General features: G+C 47.0%; 2 protein-coding genes across 7 annotated transcripts in view; one reads left to right on the forward strand and one right to left on the reverse strand.

Annotated features, from left to right (window-relative positions):
• The window catches only part of MYL4 (myosin light chain 4), a 38,328-nt gene extending 23,532 nt beyond the window's left edge, over nt 1–14,796 (forward strand). For 3 of the 6 annotated variants that reach the window (XM_061392247.1, XM_061392246.1, XM_061392245.1), the window contains exons 2-8: nt 1,101–1,257; nt 4,935–4,962; nt 11,070–11,219; nt 12,761–12,934; nt 13,426–13,503; nt 14,074–14,118; nt 14,601–14,796. In XM_061392247.1, coding sequence (XP_061248231.1) covers nt 1,135–1,257; nt 4,935–4,962; nt 11,070–11,219; nt 12,761–12,934; nt 13,426–13,503; nt 14,074–14,102 — 582 coding nt within the window. In that variant the 5' untranslated portion in view covers nt 1,101–1,134 and the 3' untranslated portion in view covers nt 14,103–14,118; nt 14,601–14,796. The other 3 variants (XM_061392249.1, XM_061392248.1, XM_061392250.1) reach the window with 3 other exon arrangements.
• A 7,377-nt stretch (nt 14,797–22,173) lies between these two features.
• LOC133232604 (FMR1-interacting protein NUFIP2-like) lies at nt 22,174–25,473 on the reverse strand. Its single transcript, XM_061392251.1, is given in 2 exon segments — nt 22,174–23,756; nt 23,758–25,473. Coding segments are annotated over 2 exon segments (2,064 nt in total). The 5' UTR covers nt 25,438–25,473; the 3' UTR covers nt 22,174–23,372.
• Between the last annotated feature and the right edge of the window lie 1,570 nt (nt 25,474–27,043).

Below are 27,043 nucleotides of genomic sequence, written 5' to 3' on the forward strand. Positions count from 1 at the left end.
GACACAGCTGAGCATTCATGCACTGCATTCAAGCATAAACTTTAGAATCAAATACACCTTTGTCCTAATCCTAGTTTATAGCTCATTAGCTGAATGGCCTTGCTATTTGACTAGTTTTAGTCTCATTCTCCTCATGTACAAAATGGGAGTAATAATAATATCTACCTTATAGGATTGTAGTGAAGATTTAAGGAAATTTTGTATGAATGACAGTTAACTACAAGTGCCTGATACCTAGTAAGCACTACGCACGCGCACGCACACACACACACACCCACCCACCCAGGGGGCACAGAGTGAGTTACAGGTATAGTAAAAATGAGACTCAAGTTTTCTGACCTCTAGTCTCATTGACTTTCAGCCGAACTGTCTGCTTCTCACTCTGGCCCTGCTGGGCACAATTTACATGCTCCATTTTTGTTGAATGAATGAAGCTGTAGGGGGTGAACCCAGGAATCTGAGGTCTGCGGGAGTTCCTGGGGAGCCAGCTCTGAGAGATGGAGGGTTTTACCCTGTGGATTGGGAGGGTGTGAGACAGTGCGGGTTGGCTGGACCAGCTGCTGCTCTGGTGCTGCAGGCCGGAGTTGAAACTCAGGGCAGAGCCGAGGCCCCAGAGTGGCTCTCGGCTTAAAGGATCTTGGCTTAAAAGGAATGTGCAGTGGGCTGCCTCTGCTCAGGAGGGGCTAAAAAAAGCCTGGCCCTCCCCTGGGCTTTGTGTGAGGGTTATCAGCTGCTCAAGTCAGCTCATCTCTCTGGCTGGACTCTGGCATTTTTGAGAGGCTCTGTTTCCCTGGCCCCTCTGGGTGTCCACCAATTGACAGGAAGGGGTCAGCCTTCCTGTCCCCGAGGTGGAGGCCGTGGGGAGTGTGAAGTGTGGGGGGAAGGGCCGGGGGAGGGGGCTGGTAGCCCCAAACCTGGTGACAATACACAGTTGTCAGCTGTACCCTGCTGGTGTTTCTTCCTTTTATAGTCAGCAGCAGTTGCTCTTGCTCTCACCCAGCCCCTCTCTGGGGGCTCCTGCCCAGGATAAAAGGGGCAGGAGGCGGCCCAGGCTCCCATCTCATCTCCCTGGCGCTCCACATCTCTTGATTCCTTCCTAGGTCCCACCTCCTCGGAAGAGCCCAACAGGACAACATGCCTCCCAAGAAGCCTGAGCCTAAGAAGGAGGTGGCCAAGCCAGCCACAGCCCCGGCCGCATCTCCTGCCCTACCTCCTGAGCCCCTCAAGGAACCTGCCTTTGACCCCAAGAGTGTAAAGGTGAGTGAGCCTCAGCCACTGGGATGGGGGTGGGGGTGACATTCAGGGTTCTCTTGGCCCTGGAGCTCAGAGATCTGCTTCATGGAGGCTGGACTGGGGTGAGGGCTGAGGTGTCTGCGCCCACGATCATAGTTCCAGGGGTGATGGAGAACGTGCTGCGGAGCGCTCTTTTGGTTGGTAGGCTGTTCTTTTTCCTCAAGAACAGCTTTCTGCCCTGACTGAGGAAGCCCTGCTCTGTTATCCCACATTTGCTCGGTAAAGTCGGAAATGGCAGGGAGGCACAACCAACCAACCACCCAAACTATTTTTCAGGCACCACAGTGAAGAAAAAAGACTGTGTGATATCTTTAAGCGAAAAGACGCAGAACAATCACTTCCGGTTTATTGCAGAGTAGGTGATGTCAATAGTGAGGGAGCATGATTTCTGTGTGCTGGGGTCTGGGAAAGGCTTCACTTGCAAAGACCCTTGCAGTGGATGGGTGGTGGGGGCAAGGAGACCCTAGGTAAGGTGAGAAGAGCCAGCTTGCCTCTCCTTTTCCTTACCCAGGTGGACCCCTCCTGCCTGTGGGTTCTAGAATCATTCAGCGTTTCTCTTCCTCCCTCACTTGGAGCCTTCACTTCATAAGAGGTGTTGAGAGTTTTGGAGGTTGCATCGCTTGACAGGCCGTCAGTTGTGGCCCAATGGTCAGGAGGCTGGGGTGTTCAACCCTCAGCCCGTCTATAGTCTCTTTTCTTCCTCATCTGTGCCCTTACCCTGGGCTCCTGCGTGGAGTATGCAGTGGTCCGACCCATCCCAGTCTGAGACCCTCTGTCTCAGCAGATGTGGGGGCTGGGCCAGGCTTCCTTGGCTGCCCCAGCCCTGTTCCCTCTCTGCCCCGCCCTGCTCCCCTCACACTGGAAGGCTCCTCTCCTTGGAGCTGGTATAGACCCTGCCTGCTGATTCAGTCATTTTAGGCCTCTCAGCTATCTGGCCCAGCTGCTTAAGGAATGGAACTGGGAAGGGATGAGCCAAGGAAGGAGGGGCTCAGAGCCCCCTGGAGACTCAAGCAGTTTAAAGCATCAGCGCCAGAATGTAAGAGGTCAAGTGGCTACTGGTATGAAAAGCTATTAATAACTGGTTGGGAATGGTGGGCCCTTGGGGATCTCAGCCTCAGGGCAGAGCTGGGGGGTTGGTGAGTTATCAGATCAAAATTACAGCTCAGGGCCTGGTTCTATGACAAAGAGGCCAGGAAACTAGCCTCCAGAACTCTAACTGGATGACACTTGTTGGCTCTCCCAGCGTTCTTCCGAGTGTCCACAGCCCTGGGGGACCTGCCACTGTGCCCAGAACCATAGGGTTAACCTATGGTCATTCCAGCAAGGGAGGAGTTAAGCAGACCTGGCTTGGCCAAGAGATGGAGGCAGTTTCCCCACCACTGGGCTTGGTTATGGGACACTCTGGGGAAACTGAGGCAAAGGAAAAGACCTTGAAAGTGCACGAAGCTTTTCTAGGTCATACACCACTCCCTCTGTGAGCAGAGCCTAGCAAGAAAAGCTGACTATCTTCTCTTTTAGGAAACCTGTATTTCTGATTAGTTCTGATAACGTACTGTTCCTGTGGGTCAACCTAGTCTGGACAAGAGCTGCCTGCTGGTATCAGTGGAGTGCCTTCTCTTTGGCCTATCACTTCCCCTCCAGCACCCACCTTTCCCAATTTCTTGCCTCTGGTTGCAATTGTCTTCTCCATGTCTGGGTCTTCCAGTTCTAGGAGTTGTTGAAATTGCTTTAAAGTGGAAAAAAAATTAGGTATCTTTCACGAGGGTCATTTCCCCTCTTATACTTACCCAGTTCCTTTGCTTAGAAGGTTCTTTGCTCAAAGACAGAGCAAAAGTATAAACGAAATAAACCAGACAAAGACAAATACTTCGTGGTAGAACATGCCTGTGGGATTTAAATAAAAATAAAGAGTCAAACTATAGAAACAGAGAGTAGAAAAGTTGTTGCCAGGGGCCGGTCTGAGGATCTAATGTAAAACATGGTGACTACGATCAGTAATACTGTATTGTATAATTGAAATTTGCTAACAGAGTAGAGGGCTTCCCAGGTAGCACTAGTGGTAAAGAACCTACCTGCCAACGCGGGGGACATGAGAGACACTGGTTTGATCCCTGGGTCGGGAAGATCCCCTGGAGAAGGGAAAGGCAATCCACTCCAGTGTTCTTGCCTGAAAAATCTCATAGACAGAGGAGTCTGGCGGGCTACAGTTCATGGGGTCACAAAGAGTCAGACGTGACTGAAGTGACTTAGCACAGCACAACAGAGTAGAACCTAAGTGTTCTCACAAAAATAAAATAGAAAATAAATAAATAAGGTGACACATTATCAGTTAACACATGGGAGGAATTCTTTCACAATGTATACATATATTAAATCATCACAGTGTACACTTTCAATATCTTACAATTTTGTCAATTATACCTCAATAAAGTAGAAAAAATTTTAAAAAGAGATAAAGCAAAGGTAAATTTAAGTCCAATGTGTGTGGTTATGACTATATATTCTGATGTTATGTTTTTATATTAATATTTCTTACACGTTTACTCCTGGGACTTAAAGCATTGCAAAGTAAGGCAAGTGGCACTGTTCCTCAGAGGGTTCATTCAAGGCATCCTTTGCCCCATTTGGGGGGTTTCTTTAGCTTTCTGGCCACCGTCACCTACACCTCTGGCAAAGTCCGTCCTGGGCATGGCCAGTTGCTTTCCCCACACAGTGTAACCTTTTTCCTGCTCTCCTAGCTCATTCTGGCCACCTTCAGGGGTTCTCATTAGTGACGTCAGCTTTGGATGGGCACAGAGCAGCAGAACCAGAACTAGGAAGAAGAAGAAGATGCTCCAGGATTGGTCTCCACCACCAGTGGAGGGCGGATTTGAGGGGGTGGTGGTGAATAAAGACCATGAAGTAACACGCGAGATGCTAAATTAAAATGATGACTCATGCTTGTTCATTGTCATTCATCTTCAGAGCTTTCCACCTTCTGCTTTTATACTCAGATTTGAATTGAGGGGAAGAAAATCCAAAATGTACTCCTTGCAACAAATAGTTTTTGAGTACCTACTCTGTGTCAGGTTTTTTCTTTCCAATTCCCTGCCCGGTGGGGACCCGGCTTTTAAGGAGCCACGGTACACGTAAAGGCATGACTGGAAAACAGGAAGCATCCTGGGCTCACTCACACTAGGCTTCCCTGCAGGGTGCCTGGGAGGGATGTGTGCTGAAGGAGGGGCTGGAGTGGAAGGGGGTGAGGGAAGGCTTCTTGAAGGAGGTAGATTGAAAGTCAGTGTCAAGTAGAAAGGGGAGAAACCATTTACAGTGGCTAGGATGGAATTTACATTTGATCCAAAGGAATTATAATAAGGAGTTGTGTGGGCTCCAGAGTTATTCAGAGCACTTCTCTTTCCCTCTCACTTGGAGCCATCACTTCATAAGTGGTGTTGAGAGAGCTTTGGAGGCTGCAGTATTTGATAGGCTGTCAGTTGTGGCTTGGTCGTCAGGAGGCCAGTGTCTGACTGTCAGCCCATAGTCTCCTTCCCTCCTCATCTGGGTCTAGGGCAGGTGACCCAGCATCCCCGGAAGCTGTTTCTGCTTCTCACTGGAAGCCGTTAGCAGTCCCAGCCCTCATTCCTCTGTGTTTCTCTCCACAGATAGACTTCACTGCTGACCAGATCGAAGGTGAGTACTAATAACTCCAACACCCCCTCCACACCCTCTCTGTTGTGACTCCTAGGGAAGGGGTTGTCATGATCACCATAATAGTAATCATCAGTGTCACTGTCATCACCATCATCGCTATTGTCACCATCACCACCACCACCATCATCATCACCACCATCACCATCACCACCACCACCATCATCATCACCACTAGCATCACCATCATCACCACCATCACCATCACCATCATTTCATCACCATCATCACTACCGTCACCATCACCACCATCACCATCACCACCACCACCACCATCACCACTAGCATCACCATCATCACCACCACCACCACCATCATCACCACTAGCATCACCATCATCACCACCATCACCACCATCACCATCATCACTATCGTCACCATCACCACCACCACCATCATCACCACTAGCATCACCATCATCACCACCACCACCATCATCATCACCACCACCATCATCATCACCACTAGCATCACCATCATCACCACCATCACCACCATCACCATCATTTCATCACCATCATCACTATCGTCACCATCACCACCACCACCATCATCACCACTAGCATCACCATCATCACCACCACCACCATCATCATCACCACCACCATCATCATCACCACCACCATCACCATCATCACCACCATCACCATCACCATCATTTCATCACCATCATCAGTGCAAACCTGTATTTGAGTCAGGGTACACAAAGGCATGACGGGAAACAGTTATGCAAAATAGCAAGTATAGGGAATTCCCTGGTGGCCTCATGGTTAGGATTCTGGGCTTTCACTGTCAGGGTTCAATCCCTTGTCAGGGAACCGAGATCCCCAGGGCGGCCGAAAAAACAATCCAAAAAACAAACAAAAACGCCACCACAAACAAACAAACAAAAACAAAACAGCACGTATGGGTTTGCTCTTTTTTGACTGTTCTTACTTAAGCACTTTACATGCGTTAATTTATTTAATTCTTACCACAACCCTATGAGGTAGGGACTATCACCACCCCACTTTACAGGTGATAAAACCGAGGCACAAAGAGGTTGGGTGGTCTGCTCAGTCTCACACAGATAGTTGGTGGTAGAGCCAGGATTCCAACTAAGGCAATCTGATTCCAGACTTGAGTTCTGAACAGCTCTGCCAGACAGCCTGGAACATAACAGATGCATAGCAAAAAAAGTTTTTTTTTCTTTTCTCTACACTAAAATCCAAGATATTTAAAAGCCATCATTTCTGTTCCTGTTATTGAAAAGCCCTCCTTAGGCTACCAGCTCTCTCCCTCTGCATCATGAAGTCTGCCAAGACGCTCAACCCCCTAATGGTGGCAGGCCCAGCGGTGTCTTGGGGGGACCCTAGTCCACCTGTGGTCTCCATCAACTCTTCTCTATCTTTGATGAAGACAATTTGTTTTCTCAATGTTATATAAATATTATTAAGTGTAGCTTCTAGGCAAGTCCCTCAGCCCTTCTTTTGTAGGATTCTGGTGTTTTGAGAACGAAATGTTTCATCATGTGATGTCTACTTTAGAGCCTCACCCTCACTGCAATTTATCCCTCTGTTTCCCCCATCAAATCACTCTTGGACAGAAAATCATATGAACTGGAAGTGACCTTGATTTTAAGCACTGGCTATGTTTGAAAAATTAAACTAACACAAGCACATGATAAAAATTAGTATACTACTTAAAAATAAGTAATGAAAATAAAAATATTTTCCCCTTGCTTTCCTTTCATGCTGATCTGCTCTCCCCAAAACAATCATTGTTAACAGGTCTATGTATCCCTTGATAAAAATATATCATGTTATACCAGTACATATGTAAGTATGTGTAAAGTTTACACAGATTGAGTCCTAGGGTACATACTGTCCTGCATCTTTCATTTAATATGCATTTGGGTTCAACAATATATAACACAGTATATATTATTTAATAATCTATTTAAATGTTTTTTTATATTTAACACAAAAACAGTTCTACCTCATTCTTTTAAAACATTGTATAGATTCTCACATGTTGATACACTTTTTAATCCAATTAGTTCATATTGCTAGACCTTCAGATTATCCCCAGCTGGGGGAAAAATCATTATGCTTTCCCCAGGAGACTTTCCTAGCAATGAGTCAAAGTATATGTGCATTTTATTTTTTTTATTCTTAAAAATTAATTAATTAGGCTGCCTTGGGTCTCTGGGGCACACATAGTCTTCACCATGTGTTGCAGGAGCTTATGTGACAGCTCACAGACTCTCTAGCTGTGGAGAGTCGGCTTAGCTGCTCCTTGGCATATGGGATCTTGGGGCTTCCCAGATGGCGCTAGTGGTAAAGAACTCGCCTGCCAATGCGAGAGACATAAGAGACGCTGGTTGGATCCCTGGGTCGGGAAGATTCCCCCGGAGAAGGAAATGGCAACTCACTCCAGTATTCTTGCCTGGAGAATCCTGTGGACAGGGAAGCCTGGTGGGCTACAGTTCACAGGGTCGCAGAGTCGGACACGACTGAGTGACTAAGCACACACATATGGGATCTTAGTTTCCTGACAGGGATGGAACCGGCGTCCTGCATTGCAAGGCAGATTCTTAACCACTGGACCACCAGGGAGGTGTCAAGTCTGTGTGCATTTAAAATTGTAATAGTTATTGTCAAGTTTCCCCTCCCAAAAAGCCAGTTACTCACAAAAGGGGCGTGATGATGGCAGATGCATTTTGAATCTAGTGAACTAAATCTGACTCCATTTTTGTATTATTCTGTTGACAATCACTTTCTGTCAGTAGTCTGGAGTGCTGTGAAATTCTTAAAATTAATTTTAATGCATTTTAGTTACATATTATGGACTTCCCAGGTGGCTCAGTGGTAAAGAATCTGCTTGCCAATGTAGGAGACGCGGGTTCGATCCCTGGGTCAGGAAGATCCCCTGGAAATGGAAATGGCATCCCACTCCAGTATTCTTGCCCGGGAAATCCCATGAACAGAGGAGTCTGGCAGGCTACAGTCCATGGGGTTGCAAAAGAGTCAGAAATGACTTCGCGACTAAAGAGTAACAGCAAGCTAAATTTATACTCATTGTAAATACAAACACAGTGGTGTGCAGGAAGACTAGAAAATCAGTGATAAAAATTTTTCATTTCCCAAATAAGAATCCTGGTCAAAGCCAACTGGGACACCTAGCTGCCTCTTTTCTCCATGAAGATTTTCAGGGCTGGGACTTAGCAGGTTCCAGGCTTTTGTCCCTCTGACTTCAAAGGCATTGTTCCTTAGGTTGGATTAGAATTGTTTCTGTTTTGATTTTGCTCCCATCTCTTCCTTTGCTCCTTGGTCAAGCTGAAGATGATTTTCTTCTGTTTTGCTGGAAGAACACGATTTGGAACCAGGAGACTTGGCTATTAGCCCTAAATCTGCCACTGGTGACCCTGAGACTTAGGGCAAGTTACTTCTTTAAACCTGAATTTTCTCTTCTGCAAAGTGAAGGTATTCGATTCTCTTCAATTCAGAAATTCTGTGATTCTTTTCAGCATTCTCTAGATAACCTCCATCTATTTGAGATAGTCATCAAATCCTTTCTTAGCTTTGTAATCTCCGGGTGGTATAGCCCCAAATTCTTTTATTTTATTTTATTTTTCTCATAGGAGCTAGTTTCTAACTCCTGACTTCCTTCTCTGGTCCCTCTCCAGATTTCCATATCCCTTTGGAAAGGTATCAGCATTGCTCATTGCTCTAGCAGGCAGCTCGCTACTATAGAACTTTGAGAAAAAGTTTCTTCAGAGACCATGAGTGTCATCTCTCATATACATTGAGATCACTGGGCTAGTTTTCCCCCTAGTTGCCATCCTAGACTTTAGTGTCGGGTTTTTATGTGTGCGCCAGCCTTCCCAGCAGGCAGGAACATTCACTGGGACAACAGGCCACTTCCTCCTCCTCTCTCCTCACTTGTTTTCCCTAATAGTTGGCTGGAAGTCACATCTGCAGTGGCCTATAAATGAGGATAGTAATACCTATAGTATAAAGTTTTTGTAAATATAGATGGGGTAATTCATGCAAAGTTATCAACTCAGAGGCTGGCCCATGACAAGTGCTCAAACCATAGGTCATCATTCTTATTCTTGTTCAATCTTCCTGTTAAACATCATTCTTTTATGTGGAGACTGCATCTTTAAGTTTGCCCTCGCTCTTCTGAATGAGTTAGGAGATCCAAAAGCCTGAGTGCAGATTCAACTACTGTATTTATCGGACAATGAATTTGTGCCAGAAGCCATGCTAATAGCTTTACATGTTAAGAATTGAATTCTTCTAACAAAGCTGTGAGGTTGGTGCTATTCCTTTTGACAGAGGAGGAAACCAAGGTTCAGTGAGGTTATGTGGCTTGGCTAAGATCACAAAGTTAAGTGTTAAAATTGGGATTAAAGTCAGTGAGAGATTACTAACAACAGTATTGTTGGGGAAATGACAGAGTTAAGATTTTTTTACATGCGCTATTGTATTTTATTTGAATGTAATTTAAGGATCCTATGAGGTAGGTGCCATTTATAAAAGAAGAGGTTTATAGAGGTTAAATATTTACTTGCCCAAGGTCACATAGCTAGTAAGCAATGGAAATGGAATTTGAGCTCAATTATTTAGTAATTTGAAAGACATGTGGTTTTATCTCTTTGAAATTCATACAAAGCCTAATAAAGAGCTGCAGGTAAACATCTTGGGGAACCTGTTTTGATCTGTGGAATGATTTGTAAATAATCCATATGCGGCCTCTAAGGAAGTAAGTGTTTCTAAAGTACTTAGAGAGGATTAAAAGCAGCTTTTCTCCTAAGTAGTTCACACATTCTTCTCAGGTTTATATTGTTAATCCACTTTGTAAACCGCTTCTTCATGGGTAGCACAAGGGTACTTCAATGCCATACCCAGTCCAAATTGTCCCCGGTAATGAGCTGGTTGAACCCAAATTGATGAGGAATTAGGTTGTTTGCAAAGGGCCCAGGAGTGCCTTCATTCAGCCTGGTGCCCTGGACTCCTGTACTGGTATCTTCTGGGAGTCTGGCTTCAGAACTAGAAATATAATAATAACCACTTGCCTGCTTCCCTGGTGGCACTGGTGGTAAAGAATCCATCTGCCAATGCAGGAGATGCAAGAGACGTGGGTTTGATCCCTGGATTGGGAAGATCCCCCAGAGAAGGGCATGGCAACCCACTCCAGTATTCTTGACTGGGAAATCCCATAGACAGAGGAGACTGTCCATGGGGTTGCAAAGAATTGAATGTGATTGACCCCACACGCACGTGTGCACACATACACACACACACAGTTAGCTAAGTCACTTACCACGTGCTAGACACCATGCTTGGGGGGCTTTGTCGTCCCCCCCGCAACCCCAACAGGTGCACACTGTCATTCCACCTTAGAGCTGAGAGACAGAGGGCCCACGGAAGTTGGGAGTTTGCCTGAGGCCACCTGTGGGTCAGTGGCAGAGCTGGGGTGGGTTGACTATCCAACCTTGCCACCTTGTCTGGCCTGAGAGCTCCCTTTCAGCCTGGGACAGGCATTACTGTTATTGGCTGACTTCTGAACGGGTCTTATCCCTTTGCAAAGTGGCTCCACACACTGCTCCCTCCTTTGGCACTCAACTGGGAGGGTCAGGTGAGGACTGCCTCTTGGTGTGTTTGCTTAAGGAAACTGAGACCCAGCCCAGCTTATTCCACATTGGTTGGCAGAGCCAGGAGGGGAACCCAGGAGTCCTGACTCCTGATCCAGTGCTCTTTTTACTTCCCTGCTTTTTTTTCACTGTCAGGCACCTCACCTGCAGAGGGAAAGATGAGTGGATGGGAAGGGTAGAGGAGGGGAGACGTCAAATGATGTGACAAGTGGTTCCTGGAAGAGATCCCAGGCCCAATGCTGGAACAGGTCATGGGGGCTCCAGGACAGTGCTTTAGTTGTCGAAGATGGGGTGGGCATGGGTTCCAGGGAGGGGCTGGCGTGCTGGCTGTAGAGAAATATTTTATCAACTCCATTGACCTGCTCTTCAACAAGGGTAGAAGCTGATCAGCCCCTAGTCACTGCCTTCGCTTGGCCCCAGGGGGCTGCAGTCAGTCTTTTCTCTGCAGAGTTCAAAGAGGCCTTTTCGTTGTTTGACCGGACCCCGACCGGAGAGCTGAAGATCGCCTATGGGCAGTGTGGGGATGTGCTGCGAGCCCTGGGCCAGAACCCCACCAATGCCGAGGTGCTGCGTGTCCTGGGCAAGCCCAAGCCGGAAGGTCAGCCTCCCCTCTCCACCCCTGGGGCTCTCTCCCTTCAAGACCAACATGCTCTCCTCAGGTTACCTGCCTCCCATTGCTAGAATGACCCGGAAACATCTGGCCCTTGGTCAGTCCTCAAAAGAGTGTGACCTGGGCTTGTTCTCATGTTCTCTGTGAGAGTGGGAGCTCCTGGGGAGCAGGCGTGACTTTCTGCTGCTTCAGGGCACCTGGGACATGAGGCGGGGGGGGCTGGGAGGGAAATTGGGAACTGACCACCGCCCCCGCCTCCACCAGAAATTGTGGGTGAGGTGTTACAGCACTGAGATGTCCTGTGACCACCATGAGTTGTATCACAGATAATGTGTTTCTGATAATACGGCACTGAGATTGCAAATTATTCATTTAATATAAATTAGAGCAGACTCCGGCTCAGCTCTATAATGATGCCTGTTTCACTGGTTTGCATTAGATAGGTTTTAGTGAATGAGGGTTTAGAAAGTGGTACAAGGGGTCCCATTTGTGAATGTCATCTGTCACTGTGGCAGTCAGGCTAACAGCTGCCCTAACACATGAGTCCTTCTGAGGGGCCGGGGCTGGGCAGACCTGGGCAGGAGCCCTTAGCCAGGGTGGATCGTTTCTAGAGATTTCCTGGGCCCTATATTGGGGCCTTCCTGCCCTCTTGCTTGGTTCTGGGTCCTTCCCTTCCTACTCTTGCTGTGGAAGAAAAGGTGAAGGATGTGGGTCAGAAAGGACCAGAGGACCAGGAGCCTGCCTGTGTCAGCAGAGCTTCTCAGAGGGCAAAAGATATTTGGGTCTTTCCATTGTGGGAGGTTTCTGGGTTATAAAAGAAAGCAATGTCAGCCTTGGGATACTTAAAAATGGTTTTACCTCTATGAAAGTATTGTTTTTTTTTAACTTTGGTAAATATTCAAGAGTTTTTATTCCAGGTTTCTCATCTTTTTCCTATTGTTCAGTAGGAATTCTTTAAATAATTATTGCAATCTGTAGTTTAATAACAGAAATTGTCTTTTGCCAATTTCTTTTTGCAGTTTATAGCTTGTCAAAAACACAAAAGTAAATTAAAACTTTTAACACACCACAATGTGGGAGACAGGTGCTAGTCATTATTGATTCAGACTTGCTCCAGGAGGTGGGGACTAGTGAGGGGACCCAAATTTGGAGTTGTGCAAAGTTTTCTTTTTGCAGTCTTGTCAGTTTACCCTTGAGACTGGGAGTATCCGAAGTCTAAGTTGTGAATGTGAGAATGTGAGAACTTGGGGCTGCTCACCTCCCTGCCCCACTGGCCGCCTGGAGTTCAGAGGTCAGGGTGGAGTCACAGGTCCCGGGTCCTTTCACTGAGAAGAGTGCCCAGAGCCAGCTCTTGCCGGGCTCCTGGGGCTTTGTGCCCTCCAGGATTCCTGACTGGGGGCCCCACCCAGAAGTGACGGCAGCCGAGCTCTGGGCTAGCCTGGCAGAGCCGGCCGGATGAGACCCCTCCCGAGCCTCTGGTCCCCTCAAGCTCACGTCGAATTCCTTTCCTTCCCGGTCCCTGCCGGAAGAGATGAATTCCAAGATGCTGGACTTTGAGACCTTCCTGCCCATCCTGCAGCACATCTCCCGAAACAAGGAGCAGGGCACCTACGAGGACTTCGTGGAGGGGCTGCGTGTATTCGACAAGGAGAGCAATGGCACGGTCATGGGCGCTGAGCTTCGCCACGTCCTTGCCACCCTGGGTACGTATGCCCGCCAGGCAGGGGCAGAGCCCAAGGGAGAGGAACAGAAGAAGCATGGTGTATGTTGGGGTGATGTGGGGCTCCCTGCATCCTGAGTCTCATGTTCTGGTCCAAGCCCGTCTCCCTGGGTTCTGTAGGTACCATCGTCCCCAACTGGGTTTGCTCAGCAGGGTTGGAAGGAGAGGAGAGCAGGCTGGCAGAGCAGGGTGAGGCCTGAAAGGTGGGACCCAGGGCCCCTGTCCTTTTCTTTGCCTCTGTCACTAGGGCCTTGGTCTGCTCACCCACTGGTGGCTGTAGGCAGAGGGAGAGACCTTGGGGGCTAGGAAGGGTCTTAAGACCTTGACTCCACCTTTCAGAGCCTTGGGGGTGGTTTGGTTTGACCACTTCCTTGATCCAGGAAGTCCTGGGCCATCAGACTCAAGGGGGTGTTTGGGTTTGGCCGGTCCTCCTTTGCCCATCTGTCATTAAGTGCCCACTGTCTCCCACCCCAGGGGAGAAGATGAGTGAGGCTGAAGTGGAGCAGCTGTTAGCAGGTCAGGAGGATGCCAATGGCTGCATCAATTACGAAGGTACCAGCTCATTTCGCACTTCCTCGGGCAGCCAGGGATGGGGTGGGGTGGGTACAGTTCCGGCCAGGAGAGGCTGCAGGACAGAACAGATGCAGGAGTGGAGGATATGTGTGCCCCACGGTCTTTGGTGAGCTCCCAGTGGATATTGCTCTTTTCCCTCCTGGGAGTGAACATCACTGCATAATGGAAGGAGCGTGGATTTTGGAGATAGCTCTGTGATATACCAGCTGGGTGATCTTAAGCAAGTCGCTTACCTCCTCTTAACATTGGTTTTCTCATCTGAGCAACGGGGTGATGCTGGCCCCTTTCCCAGGGTTGCAGGGATTGGCAGAGATAATGTAGCTCATTTCATCCATGTCTGGTATCAGCACAGAGAGGGCACACAGAGCAGCGGTTAGTTCCCTTCCTTTCTTCTACCTTCTCCCCATCAACCCCAAACAGGAAACGGAATCATAGTCTGAAGAAAGGGTGGTGGGAAAGTTTGCGGTCCGGTGGTATAAAGCAGGGAGGAGGGGTTTAAGGGGCCGAGAGGGGCCATGTGATGTGGCTGTTTTCCGTCTTCTTTCCCAGCCTTTGTCAAGCACATCATGTCTGGGTGAAGCAGACCCCTCCAGGGTGAGTGCAGCCCACCCCCCCGGGGGGTGCCCAGAGCCACACCACATGCCCTAGAGCCCTTCTCTTCCGGCTTCACCCCCTCGAGGACACTGCAGGAGACAGAGAGCAGTCCGGCCCCACCCATCGCCCCTGCATTCTTAGTGGTCCCGTCACCTCCCCTTCATCCCTTCCTGCCCTGCCCCTGCCCTCCTTGGTCTTTGCACCCAATCTTGACCCACCAGTCACATCCTCCTGCCTCTTCCGGGGTCTCTCAAGGCCAGACGAATCGCTCAGGTGGGGCTTCCTCTGTGGGCTTCTGGCTGTGAGGAGCCAGGTTGCAGGTGGAAGAGAATGTCCCGGGCCAGGGCCTTAACCCTGATTCTCTTCACCCCCTTCCCTGAGCCGCTCCGGCCTTGGTGCCGGCTGGTGGGGGTGGGGTCATCATCAGGAGCTGGGGTGTGGAGGGGGAGGTAGAACCCTTTCCATCTCACGCTCTCTTTCAGGTACCTGGCCCGGGGCCTTAGCCCAGGTGAGTTACCAAGAGGCCCAGAGCGACTGAGCTGGAGCTGGAGTCCTGGACTTTCCACTGCATGGCAGCCCTAGGGACTTCAAGGGCCCACAGTCCTCCCCATAAATAAACAGCTTCAGCAAGGCTGGGCCGAGGTCCCAACCAGCCTCTGAGTTGTTTTTTAAAGCCAATTAATTTGTTGAGTTGGATTTTTGTGAGTGTGTGTGATAATGTCACCTGAGGCCTCATGCATATTCCTCAGAAGAATGAGCAATATCTGGGAGCTGGGGGACATGGGCCGGGGCCCAGGGAGCTAGAAACAGGAGGGTCACACCGTGAGCAGAGAGTTTTGGAAGGGTCTTCAGTCTGAGGAGCTGTTATCAGGAGGAGCTTCATTTCCTTCCAAGGCTCACTCTCTACCTTAGGTCTGTCTGGGTGACAAGCAGAAAGAGGGCCACTAGGAGCCCTGGGGATACCAAGGGATCCTCAAATGGTCCTTGCTTCCTCCTCTTCTTTTAAAAAAATTGTGGTAAAATGCGCATAAAATAATGGGACTTCTCTAGTGGCTCAGATGGTAAAGAATCTGCCTGCAATAGAGGAGACCCGGATTCAATCCCTGGGTTGGGAAGATCCCCTGGAGAAGGAAATGGCAACCCACTCCAGTATTCTTGCAGCACATAATATACAATTTTCCATCTTAACAGTTTTTAAGTGTTCAGTTCCACAGTGTTAAGTGTGTTCACATTGGTGTGTAGCAAGTCTCCAGAACTTTTTCATCTTATAAAACTGAAACTCTATATCCATTAAACAATAAATCCCCATTTCCCCCTCTCTCCAATCCCTGGCGACCACCATTCTACTTCCTGGATCTATGAATTTGACTACTCTAGACAGCTCATATGGGTGGAGTCATAGTGTATTTGTCTTTTTGTGACTGGTTTATTTCACTTCACGTAATGTCTTCAAGGTTCATTTGTGTTGTAGTGTGAGAATTCCCTTCTTTTTTAAGGAGGAATAGTGTTCCATTGTATGTGTGCAGGTACCACATTTTGTTTATGGTTCTTGTAACTTTTGATCACGCCACATGGCATACGGGATCCTGGTTCCCTGACTGGGGATGTAACTTGCACCTGTCCCCTGCATTGGAAACTCAGAGTCTTAATCATTGGGCCACCAGGGAAGTCCCAGTCCTTGTATCTTCATATGGGCCCCTTAGGTGTCTCTTCCCCTGAGAGCAAGGCCCCTGATGCCTGTGGGCATCTCACTGACTCCCTGGCCACATCCAGGACTCCATACAGGACTCTGCATCAGGGAGAGCATCAAGGCTTCAGAGGGAGCACAGACCTCAGGCTGGGCAGGCAGGGGTGTGGCGGGAGGCAGCTGGGAAAAGGAGAGACAAGAAACCAGAGATTGAGAAGGGGACAGACCAGGTCATGAAATGAGAGACACATATATGAGCAGAACCCCCTGGATGGGGGTCCCCACATCCCTGAGAGCCCCCACGGTGGATTAGACCCTCCTCCTCTCACAGCCTTTCTGCTGCCCTCTCACGGCATCCAGCTGCAGAACTTGGTGAAACACCCTTTATAAGTCCAGCCAAGGCTGAGAGTCCATGAGCCCAAAAGGGAAGTTGTCACAGGAAGCTGAGAACCATGAGCCCAAACTCAGCCTCCTCAGAATTTAAAGTCTGGTTGGGAAGATGAGACCAAGGCCCATGTGTATCTTTTCTTCTGTGAGGAAGGGGCTCCAGTGATGGGAGAGACCTGTTGAATCATAAAACTTGAGATCTTTATGTAGTTGTGATAGGGGTCATTGACTCCAGCGGTTTTCAAACGTGGTTGTAGCTCCATAGCCTTTTAAAAAATTGTTTATTTATTTACTTGGCTGTGCTGGGTCGTAGTTGTGGCTATTACCATTCACGGGCTCTTAGCTGAGGCATATAGGATCTAGTTCTCAGACCAGGGATTGAACCCGGGCCCCTTACATTGGGAGCAGAGTCTTAAACCACTGAACCAGCAGGGAAGTCTTGGCTCCATAGCCTTTTACTCAAACTAAATTCTGTGCAGAAGCCAATGCATGAACCGAATGGAGCAGAGATTCTCCAGCTGAGGAGTGAGGGATGGATGCCTGTGTCTTGAGTCTCTACCTGGGCTCCTTAGGGCACAACCAGAAGACCACTGACTGAGTCAGACCTGCTAATTGTAAAAGTAAGGCAATGGCTCCTTAGGAGAGACTTGACTCACCCAAGGTCACAGCTAATGACCCATGAACCCAGGTCCCCAGAATCCCCAATTTTCCCATTTTTCGACACACATCAATCGGCCTTTGAAATTTTTTTCAAGTTAGGCTCTTGGGAGCTTCTCTCTTGCATTATCCCTACCATTCTGCTTGATCGTTTTGGGCCTTACTTATTTCTCCTTTTAATTTTTATTTATTTTATTGCCGGATAATCTCAGATTCCCAATCAGGGATTGAACCCAGGCCATGGCAGTGAAAGCCTGGAATCCTAGCCACTAGGCCACCAGGGAACACCCCATTATTTCTCCTTTTTAATTAATTAATTAATTAAGATTTTTATGTGGATCATTTTAAAAATCTTTATTGAATTTGTTACAATACTGCTTCTGTTTTATGTTTTGGCTTTTTGGCCATGAGACGTGGGATTTTAGCTCTCCAACCAGGGATCAAACCCACATGCCCTACATTAGAAGATGAAGTCTTAACCACTGGACTGCCAGGGAAGTCCCTATTTCTCCTTTTTAAGAGTCACTCTCCCCGACTTGAAATGCCAGCATTCCTCCTCAGTGTTGGGGCCTTGTCGGGTTTTCCTCACTCCCTTTTCCTTTCTTCCCTCCCACCTTCCCTCCCTCCCTTTCTTTCTCCATGAAGTATTTATTGTCTGCTGTAAACATTTAGGAGGAATTGGGGCCAAGCTCCCAATGATTAAAAACTGAAAGTGTTTTCCCCTCCAAAGTCAATTACCGTGCAGTTAAGCAAGGACGTAAGCATCCAGGGACTAACCACAGAATGACCACCACACAGAACAACACCAGCAGGACAACTTCTGCCATGTCACACACACTGTGATTTCCAAGGGCCCTGCACCAAGAGGAAGCGACATGTGACTGGGATGATCTTTCTTAATGGGCTTTAAGTGAGACCTTAGTGGAAAAGATGACACAAGGCTGGTACTCAGGTTCAGGGAGGAAGAGGGCAGGAAAGGGGGTCACAGACTTATCTGACAGACACTTACTGAGTGCCGGCTGTGTGTATGGCACTGGCTTGGGCCTTGAGGATACACTTAACTGGGCAGACACAGAGCTCCTGCCCTCATGGAGCTTACAATCCAGTGGGAAGACAGACATTAAATGGTTGTGATCATGTGACAGATAACAGCCAACACTTATTGAATGCAATATCAGTTATGATTATCTTTGGCTGTGGGTTACGGAGACTAAAAGACAGTGGCTTAAAAGACACAAAAAGTACATTTTCCCCTCCCACTGAAGGGTTGGCTGTCCAGCCGTTCTGCACCAAGTCCTCGGACCCAGACTCCTTTTATCTTGTGACATTGCACTGTGATCTCTACTCACAGTCCTGATGGCTGTTCTGGATCAGCCACCTCGGCTCCTGAGGGATTAGTTCTGGAAGCATTTCCTACTTGGTGAACCTCCTCAGGAACTGGTATGGCTCACTGGGCTCCTTATGGTATTCAGCTTACTCATTTGAAGACACAAGAACCCTTGTGCTCCTAGTCATCTTTTCCCTGCCCTAGCCTCCTCCTCAGCTTTTTTGGTGGCTCAGATGGTAAAGGATCCACCTGCAATGCAGGAGACCCAGGTTCAATCCCTGGATTGGGAAGATCCTTGGTGAAAGGAATGGCGATCCACTCCAGTATTCTTGCCTGGAGAATCTCGTGGGAGAGCCTAGCAGGCTGTAGTCCATGGGTTCGCATGACTAAGCACACACACACAGCTTCCTCCTGGCCAGCCCATCAGTAAGGCTCAACACTCATCCCATCTGGGAAGACATATGGGTAAAACTGACCCATCTGCAAGATTTTCTTTGAATGGACTGACTTCCAATACTTCAAACCGGGACTCAGACCATGTCTTGGTCTGCTTGGGTTGCTAGGACAAAACACTACAGACTGAGTGGCTTCAATAACAGACATTGATTTCTCACGGATTTGGAGACTTGGAGTCTGAGATCAAAGTGCAAGCATGATTGCGTTCTGGTAAGGCCTCTTTCTGGCTTCCAGGTGGCTAATTTCCTGCTGAATCCTAACGGAGAGAAAAAAGGGGAGAGGGAAAGAGAGCAAGCAAGCAAGAGAGTCAGCTGCTGCTGCTGCTAAGACGGCAGCCCACCAGGCTCCCCGTCCCTGGGATTCTCCAGGCAAGAACACTGGAGTGGGCTGCCATTTCCTTCTCCAGTGCATGAAAGTGAAAAGTGAAAGTGAATTTGCTCAGTCGTGTCCGACTCCTAGCAACCCCATGGACTGCAGCCCACCAGGCTCCTCCGTCCATGGGATTTTCCAGGCAAGAGTATTGGAGTGGGGTGCCATTGCCTTCTCCCAGAGAGAGTCAGAGAGACAGACTAATCCCCTTATGAGGGCTCCACTCTCATGACTTCACCAAAACATAATTGCCAAAGGTTTTTACCTCCAAGTACCATCACACTGGAGACTAGGGGCTTTACCATATGAATTTTGGGGACACAATTCAGTCCCACGGCAGACCATGTAACTTACAGGAACAGGACTGCGCCCCCTGTGGTTCCTTCTCTCACCCTGCAGGCTGGCTGACCGTGGACTTGAGAAGGGGGCACCCCAGGAGGATGAATAAGGGTGGGCGGAGGAAGGAAGGGGTGTCCCAGCTCTAGGGTGGATTGAAGGAAGGCTCCAGCCTGGAGCTAGACGTGGCACCATCCTGACAGGGTGATGGCAAGTGATGGACATGGGAAAATCGCTTTTGTGGAGCACGGAGGATGACTGAATGTACCCATAGGCTGGGCATCGTGCCTCCCAGAGATTGGTACAGGAAACACGGCCCCCAGTGCCACTACCTTCCCACCCTAAACCCTGCAGACAGATACTGAGGAGAAAGTTTTATGCTTCAGGTCAGAGAGGTTGGGGAGTTTCCTTTAAAGTTCCCATTGCCGGAGGGAATGAGCCAAGGCAAGGGTAGGGAGGAGACTTAATGCTCTTTTCACTCAGCTGCTTTTCTCTGCAGCGTTTATTAATAGAAAAGTGCAATAAAGTATTTGGCTGGTGGCGCAATACCTACATCACATCACTAGATGGCACAATTGCAGCAGCCATGCTTCCAAAGAACGCCCCAAAGTGAGAATTACAGGAAAACTGATTCCCACCCTGGGCTGGAAGGAACCCTCAGAAATCACTTAGTCCATCTCTATGTTTTAAGAAAAATGGAGGTTTTATTCATTTTCAAAGACTCACAACTATTAGTGAGCTTCCTTCAGGAACCCCTCAAAGGTTTTGCAGCAGAGAGGGGGCAGAGAGAGGACTCTGTTTTGGACACGTGGAAACCTGGCATCTAGACCAGTTTGGCTCCTAAAACACACACACACTCGGCTTCTGATCCACAGGTTGCAAAATAAGGAAGTCAGTTAGATCATCTTTAATGTCCTTTCCAGCTCTCTGATTCAGGTCATTTGGAATGCACCCAACTACTTGCTATACTCAACTCAGAATGATCTCTGTTCATTTCTAAGACAAACCATTCAATATCACGGTAATCCAAGTCTATGCCCTGACCAGTAATGCTGAAGAAGCTGAAGTTGAACAGTTCTATGAAGACCTACAAGACTTTCTAGAACTAACATCCCCAAAAGATGTCATTTTCATTATAGGGAACTGGAATGCAAAAGTAGGAAGTCAAGAAACACCTGGAGTAACAAGGCAAATTTGGCCTTGGAGTACAAAATGAAGCAGGGCAAAGGCTAATAGAGTTCTGCCAAGAGAATGCACTAGTCATAGCAAACACCCTTTTCCAACAACACAAGAGAAGACTCTACACATGGAAATCACCAGATGGTCGACACCAAAATCAGATTGATTATATTCTTCGCAGCCAAAGATGGAGAAGCTCTATACAGTCAGCAAAAACAAGACCAGGAGCTGACTGTGGCTCAGATCATGAACTCCTTATTGCCAAATTCAGGCTGAAATTGAAGAAAGTGGAGAAAACCACTAGACCATTCAGGTATGACCTAAATCAAATCCCTTATGACTATACAGTGGAAGAGAGAAATAGATTTAAGGGACTAGATCTGACAGACAGAGTGCCTGATGAACTATGGACAGAGGTTCGTGACATTGTACAGGAGATGGGAATCAAGACCATCCCCAAGAAAAAGAAATGCAAAAAAGCAAAATGGCTGTCTGAGGAGGGCTTACAAATAGCTGTGAAGAGAAGGGAAGCGAAAAGCAAATGAGAAAAGGAAAGATATACCCATCTGAATGCAGAGTTCCAAAGAATAGCAAGGAAAGATAAGAAAGCCTTCCTCAGTGATCAATGCAAAGAGATAGAGGAAAACAACAGAATGGGAAAGACTAGAGATCTCTTCAAGATAATTAGAGATACCAAGGGAACACTTCATGCAAAGATGTGCTCAATAAAGGACAGAAATGGGAGGGACCTAACAGAAGCAGAAGATATTAAGAAGAGGTGGCAAGAATACACACTGTACAAAAAAGATCTTTACGACCCAGATAATCACAATGGTGTGATCATTCACCTCGAGCCAGACATCCTGGAATGTGAAGTCAAGTGGGCCTTAGGAAGCATCACTACGAACAAAGCTACTGGAGGTGATGGAATTCCAGTTAAGCTATTTCAAATCCTGGAAGATGATGCTGTGAAAGTGCTGCACTCAATATGCCAGCAAATTTGGAAAACTCAGCAGTGGCCACAGGACTGGGAAAGGTCAGTTTTCATTCCAATCCCAAAGAAAGGCAATGCCAAAGAATGCTCAAACTACGGCACAATTGCACTCTTCTCACACACTAGTAAAGTAATGCTCAAAATTCTCCAAGCCGGGCTTCAGCAGTATGTGAACCATGAACTTCCAGATGTTCAAGCTGATTTTAGAAAAGGCAGAGGAACCAGAGATCAAATTGCCAACATCCGCTGGATCATCAAAAAAGCAAGAGAGTTCCAGAAAAACATCTATTTCTGCTTTATTGACTATGCCAAAGCCTTTGACTGCGTGGATCACAATAAACTGTGGAAAATTCTGAAAGAGATGGGAATACCAGACCACCTGACCTGCCTCTTGAGAAACCTGTGTGCAGGTCAGGAAGCAACAGTTAGAACTGGACATGGAACAACAGACTGGTTCCAAATAGGAAAAGGAGTACGTCAAGGCTGTATATTGTCACCCTGCTTATTTAACTTATATGCAGAGTACATCATGAAAAACTCTGGGCTGGAAGAAGCACAGGCTGGAATCAAGATTCCAGCGAGAAATATCAATAACCTCAGATATGCAGATGACACTACCCTTATGGCAGAGAGTGAAGAAGAACTAAAGAGCCTCTTTTTTTTCTTTCTAGTAATAAAATATATTTATTAAGATATAATTAGAAGCTAATAAGCTCAGAAGTATAGTTTGCATGAAAACACATCTTCTATAGGCAGGGTTTATTACCTCCTCACTGGCTAAAAACATGAAGTTTTAGTTTTCATGGACTTTTTTCTTCCCCTTTTAGATTTCTGAGACATTAAAAAGAATTTACAGAAAGGTACAGAAGTTTCTCTTCAGATGTTTGATGAAAAACAAGAAAAATAGCACATTTAGTGTTAGTGACAGAGAGCAAGTCTGGAGCACCTACAGTTGAAAAGCAGAATACATTTTTGCTCCCACTTACACAGTTATGTTAGAACATAGGCACAGGAGGATTTTTCCAGATTAAATATCTAAAGCCAATTGTTTGTTCTGTAACTTTTGTTTAAATGACACTCATGAAGTTTTTACTTATTAAAGTCCAATAGGTAACCAAAGCCAAGTGAAACTATGTACCACCAACTACTTCAGAACTGTAGAACTTCAATGCCCTCCCCTATCCCCCCACCCCACAAAAATTAAAAGAAAACAAAGAAAATATTTCCCAATACCCCACAGAGGCTGCTTATTCCTGGCAAGACACGCAAATCATATTCACTAAAAAAAAAAAAGACCCCTGCAAACTTCAAGGCATTTTATCCAGCATTCTCGCAGGGTTCAAAGTATAACCGAAAGATCAAGGGAGGAGTGGGGGAAAATGTTGAATCATTCTGGGTTCCCCGTGATTAGTGTATCACTTTAGTCACAGAACAAGATACAGAGATCTTTTAAAGTGGATTTGCCTTTCCAGTGGGTCATTGGTTGCCCAAGGTGATGACAGCAGGAACTTTAGAACCATGCTTGTTAATAAGTCCATATTCATTAATCACTTGCATTCACACTTAAAAACTAAAAACAAAATAAAACAAATCTATTCAGTACCGGAGATTAAAAAACCATGTGTAGTCTCTTGAAATAAATTTGTTTCCTTAAGAAGTCTAATTACTTTCAGTTGCCTTTTTAAAAATAACTATATATATATAATGTATATATATATATATATATATTTGTATATATTATCCTGTGATTCTACTTATGGTTCCTCTGCTGCGTTGAAGATCTAGGAGCATAAAAGCCTTGTGTCCCCCATGAACGGTGGCTCTAATGCTGCAGAAAGGTTACAGATAGGCAGTCTGGTCCTTCATTGATCTGGACTACCCATGGCTTCATTGTAAGTGATTATCCTTTTGGGATCTTGCTTCTGCAAATTCCAAACAGATTCCATTTCTTTAGTGTGATATCCAATAGCAGCCCTCAGGTCAAAAGAACCCCAGCTATCATTCCTTTCTAGGCCTCTCTGGTATCTCTGTTCTTTGGCGGAGCCTAACAAAGTGTTCGTAGGAGACGCCAGAGGATTTTGATTTTCTGTCTCATAGTCCTTTGAGAGAAACACTAAAGCACCTTGACTACTGGTGTCTGCTTTTTGCAGGTCACCTATATGACTGGGTTCCAAGGATAAGGCTCCACTCTCATTAGTAGTCCCAGATTTTAGAATGCTACCCAGAACTTGAGGACTAGTCCGTTTTTTCCAGCTCATATGCCTTGGGAAACACAGGATGCTCAGTTCCTGAGGGGATTATTTCAGCACCCTGTGAAACCAAAGTGGCAGGATATTCCCCTTGAAATGTCACCTCCATCACTTTATGATCTGATGACTTCCCAGTAACAGTTTCGGGGCCAGCACTGGGTTCATTGATAAATGATAAACCCCACTGATTCTGGAAGATATCCCCCAGGTTTTGCTGATCTGTCTGAGAGGGTAGATCCACTTGAGCTGTGCTCAACAGCACAGTTTGCATATTTGAAGTATAGATAAAAAGGCTGGACTTAATTTGTTCAACACCTGCTGAAGTCAGAGTCATGTCTTGGAGAACTGAATCAGTCCCAGAAGAGATGGGTGTTAGAGTATTAGCAGCAGTAGTTAGCAGTGGCTGACCCCCTGGAGAATACACACTTGCATCAGTCCCTGCTAAAACTGGCCCATTAGAAAAGTTGGCCGAAGTAACAGATTTCAGCGCTGACATAGGGACCTGGGATAATCGACTTGAAGCTTGGGTCTGAGTTTCCCCAGTAGATGATGAGGAAGATGAAGATGAAGATGGTGACACAGAAGAGTTCTGTACAGTTTTGTTGAGGTTTTCCTTAACTTTGCTTGCATAACTTATTTTAGGAACGATTTTAGCACTGCTATTGTCCACTGGAAAAACTGGGGGTGGCTTAAACAGGGTCCACGAGTCCTCTTTGGAGGCAACAGCAGAAGTATGCTTTCCTTTGGGCCGGTCATCAAACTTTTTGCTGCTCACACCAGGCTTAATATCAGAGCTTTTCCTCAGCATATCACCCATAGCAGGTTTTCCTCGACTTGTTCCTCCAGGCCCAGTTTCCTACTTCCAAATAGGCTTTGAACCATCTACTCGATTTCCCTTTTGTTCACTGTAGTCAGGCTTGAAAGTTTCAAGTCCCTGTTTTAAGGTTGGGACATTGGTCTCTTGTTGCATTATTTTGTCCTGCACTAAATTAAGGTTTTCACAACCCTTGGCGCTATTGCGCCTAGCTTTCCTTTTTTTAGGAGTGGTATATCCGCTCTCAGATCTACTACCATCATTATCTGCTCCTTTGCCCATATAACCATTAGTAATATAGCCAGAATTATTTGTTACAACACCATTTGGAATTGCTACAGTATCAGTCTTGTCTATAGATTGGTTCTCTCCAGATTTATTTTCATAAGACTTCCCATTCTTCTTGTCCATACTGTTTTTCTGAATAAAATTCCTGGTTTTAATTCCTGCTTTCCCAAAGGTGCTGGACTTTACACTCTGCTTCAGATTAGTGTCTACAACTTGTTGGTTGCCATTGAGGACCCTGGAAATAGGGTTGGTAGCTTCCTCAGAACCCAGGCTCTTTAAAGACATTTCTCTTTCTCCAGCATTACCATTTAGTTCTTCGGCGTTTCCTGGTGCTGCTGGAGGGCGTTTCTGCTCATGTTTCAGCGGCTTTGGCTGGGCCTTGGGGCTGCCCTCGGCTCCATGCTGCAGGTATTGGTGAGGCTGCTGGTGATGGTGGTGGTGATGGTGGTTGTGGCTGTGGTTGTAGAAATAATAATGGTGATGGTGGTGCGGCTGCTGCTGCTGCTGGGGGTGATGGTGCGGATGGTGGTGGCTGTGATGGTGCTGAGACTGTGGCTGGCCGGGCTTCTCCTCCATTGAAAGCTGCTGGGACTCTCTGGCTGAGGCTGCGGGCTGCTGTACCGTCAGGATCTGAGCCTAAAGAGCCTCTTGATGAAAGTGAAAGAGAAGAGTGAAAAAGTTGGCTTGAAGCTCAACATTCAGAAAACTAAGATCATGGCATCCGGTCCCATCACTTCATGGCAAATAAATGGGGAAACAGTGAAAACAGTGGCTGACTATATTTTTCTGGGGTCCAAAATCACTGCAGATGGTGATTGCAGCCATGAAATTAAAAGATGCTTACTCCTTGGAAGGAAAGTTATGACCAACCTAGACAGCATATTAAAAAGCAGAGACATTACTTTGTCAACAAAGGTCCGTCTAGTCAAGGCTATGGTTTTTCCAGTGGTCATGTATGGATATGACAGTTGGACTATAAAGAAAGCTGAGCACTGAAGAATTGATGCTTTTGAACTGTGGTGTTGGAGAAGACTCTTGAGAGTCCCTTGGACTGCAAGGAGATCCAACCAGTCCACCCTAAAGGAAATCAGTCCTGGGTGTTCATTGGTAGCACCAATTTTGAAGCTGAAAGTCCAATACTTTGGCCACCAGATGCGAAGAGCTGACTCATTTGAAAAGACCCTGATGCTGGGAAAGATTGAAAGCAGGAGGAGAAGGGGACGACAGAGGATGAGATGGTTGGATGGCATCACCAACTCAATGGACACGGGTTTGGGTGGACTCTGGGAGTTGGGGATGGACAGGGAGGCCTGGCGTTCTGCAGTTCATGGGGTCACAAAGAGTCGGACATGACTGAGTGACTGAACTGAACTGAGTCCGACTCTAGATCAACTCTAGTCTTGTTTTATTTTCACCCTCACTGTGTACATGTGTTTAGGACCTGAAGTGGCAGAAAGCATTCATTCAAAATAACTGCAGAGTCCACAGCTGCGGGTGCTTTGGAAGTCAGCTCCCAAACGGTGGTTCCAAAAGCAAAGTCACTCATAATCTTTCACTCCACGAGTTTATACCCTACTGAAGTAAGAATGATCTACAGGTGAAAAGTTATAAGACAAAAGAGAAGAAAGGACAGCAGGCAGTGTGTATCTAAGGACTGAGGGAGGGTATGGTATCTTAGCACTTGGGTCTCAGGGAATGGCCAGGGAGGGCGTCATGGAGGAGGTGTGGCAAGCTTGGATGGGATATAAATAGAGAAGGGCCTGGAGAGTGCGATTCCTGACAGGATGCCTTCTTTTTTTGCCAGCTATAATCACGCGCATGTGTGCTCAGTCACTCAGTTGTGTCAACTCTTTGCTACCCTATGGACTGTAGCCCACCAGGCTCCTCTGTCCATGGGATTCTCCAGGCAAGAATACTGGAGTGGGTTGCCATGCTCTCCTCCAGGGGATCTTCCCAACCCAGGGATCAAACCTGAGTCTTGCGTCTCCTGCATTGGCAGGCGGATTCTTTACCATGGTACCACCTGGGAATACCACAGTCTCTGCCGTTTAGGATTTGCATAAAAAGAAATAAAGAAGGATAAAGGAAGGGTGAGAAAAATAACTGGAGAATGGGGTAAGAGGCAGGGAGAAGGAAGAAAGGCTGAGAAAGGGGGGAAGGGTGAGCAGGGATCACACTGGCA

The sequence above is a fragment of the Bos javanicus genome, chromosome 19 (assembly GCF_032452875.1).
Source record: "Bos javanicus breed banteng chromosome 19, ARS-OSU_banteng_1.0, whole genome shotgun sequence".
Classification (NCBI taxonomy): domain Eukaryota; kingdom Metazoa; phylum Chordata; class Mammalia; order Artiodactyla; family Bovidae; genus Bos; species Bos javanicus.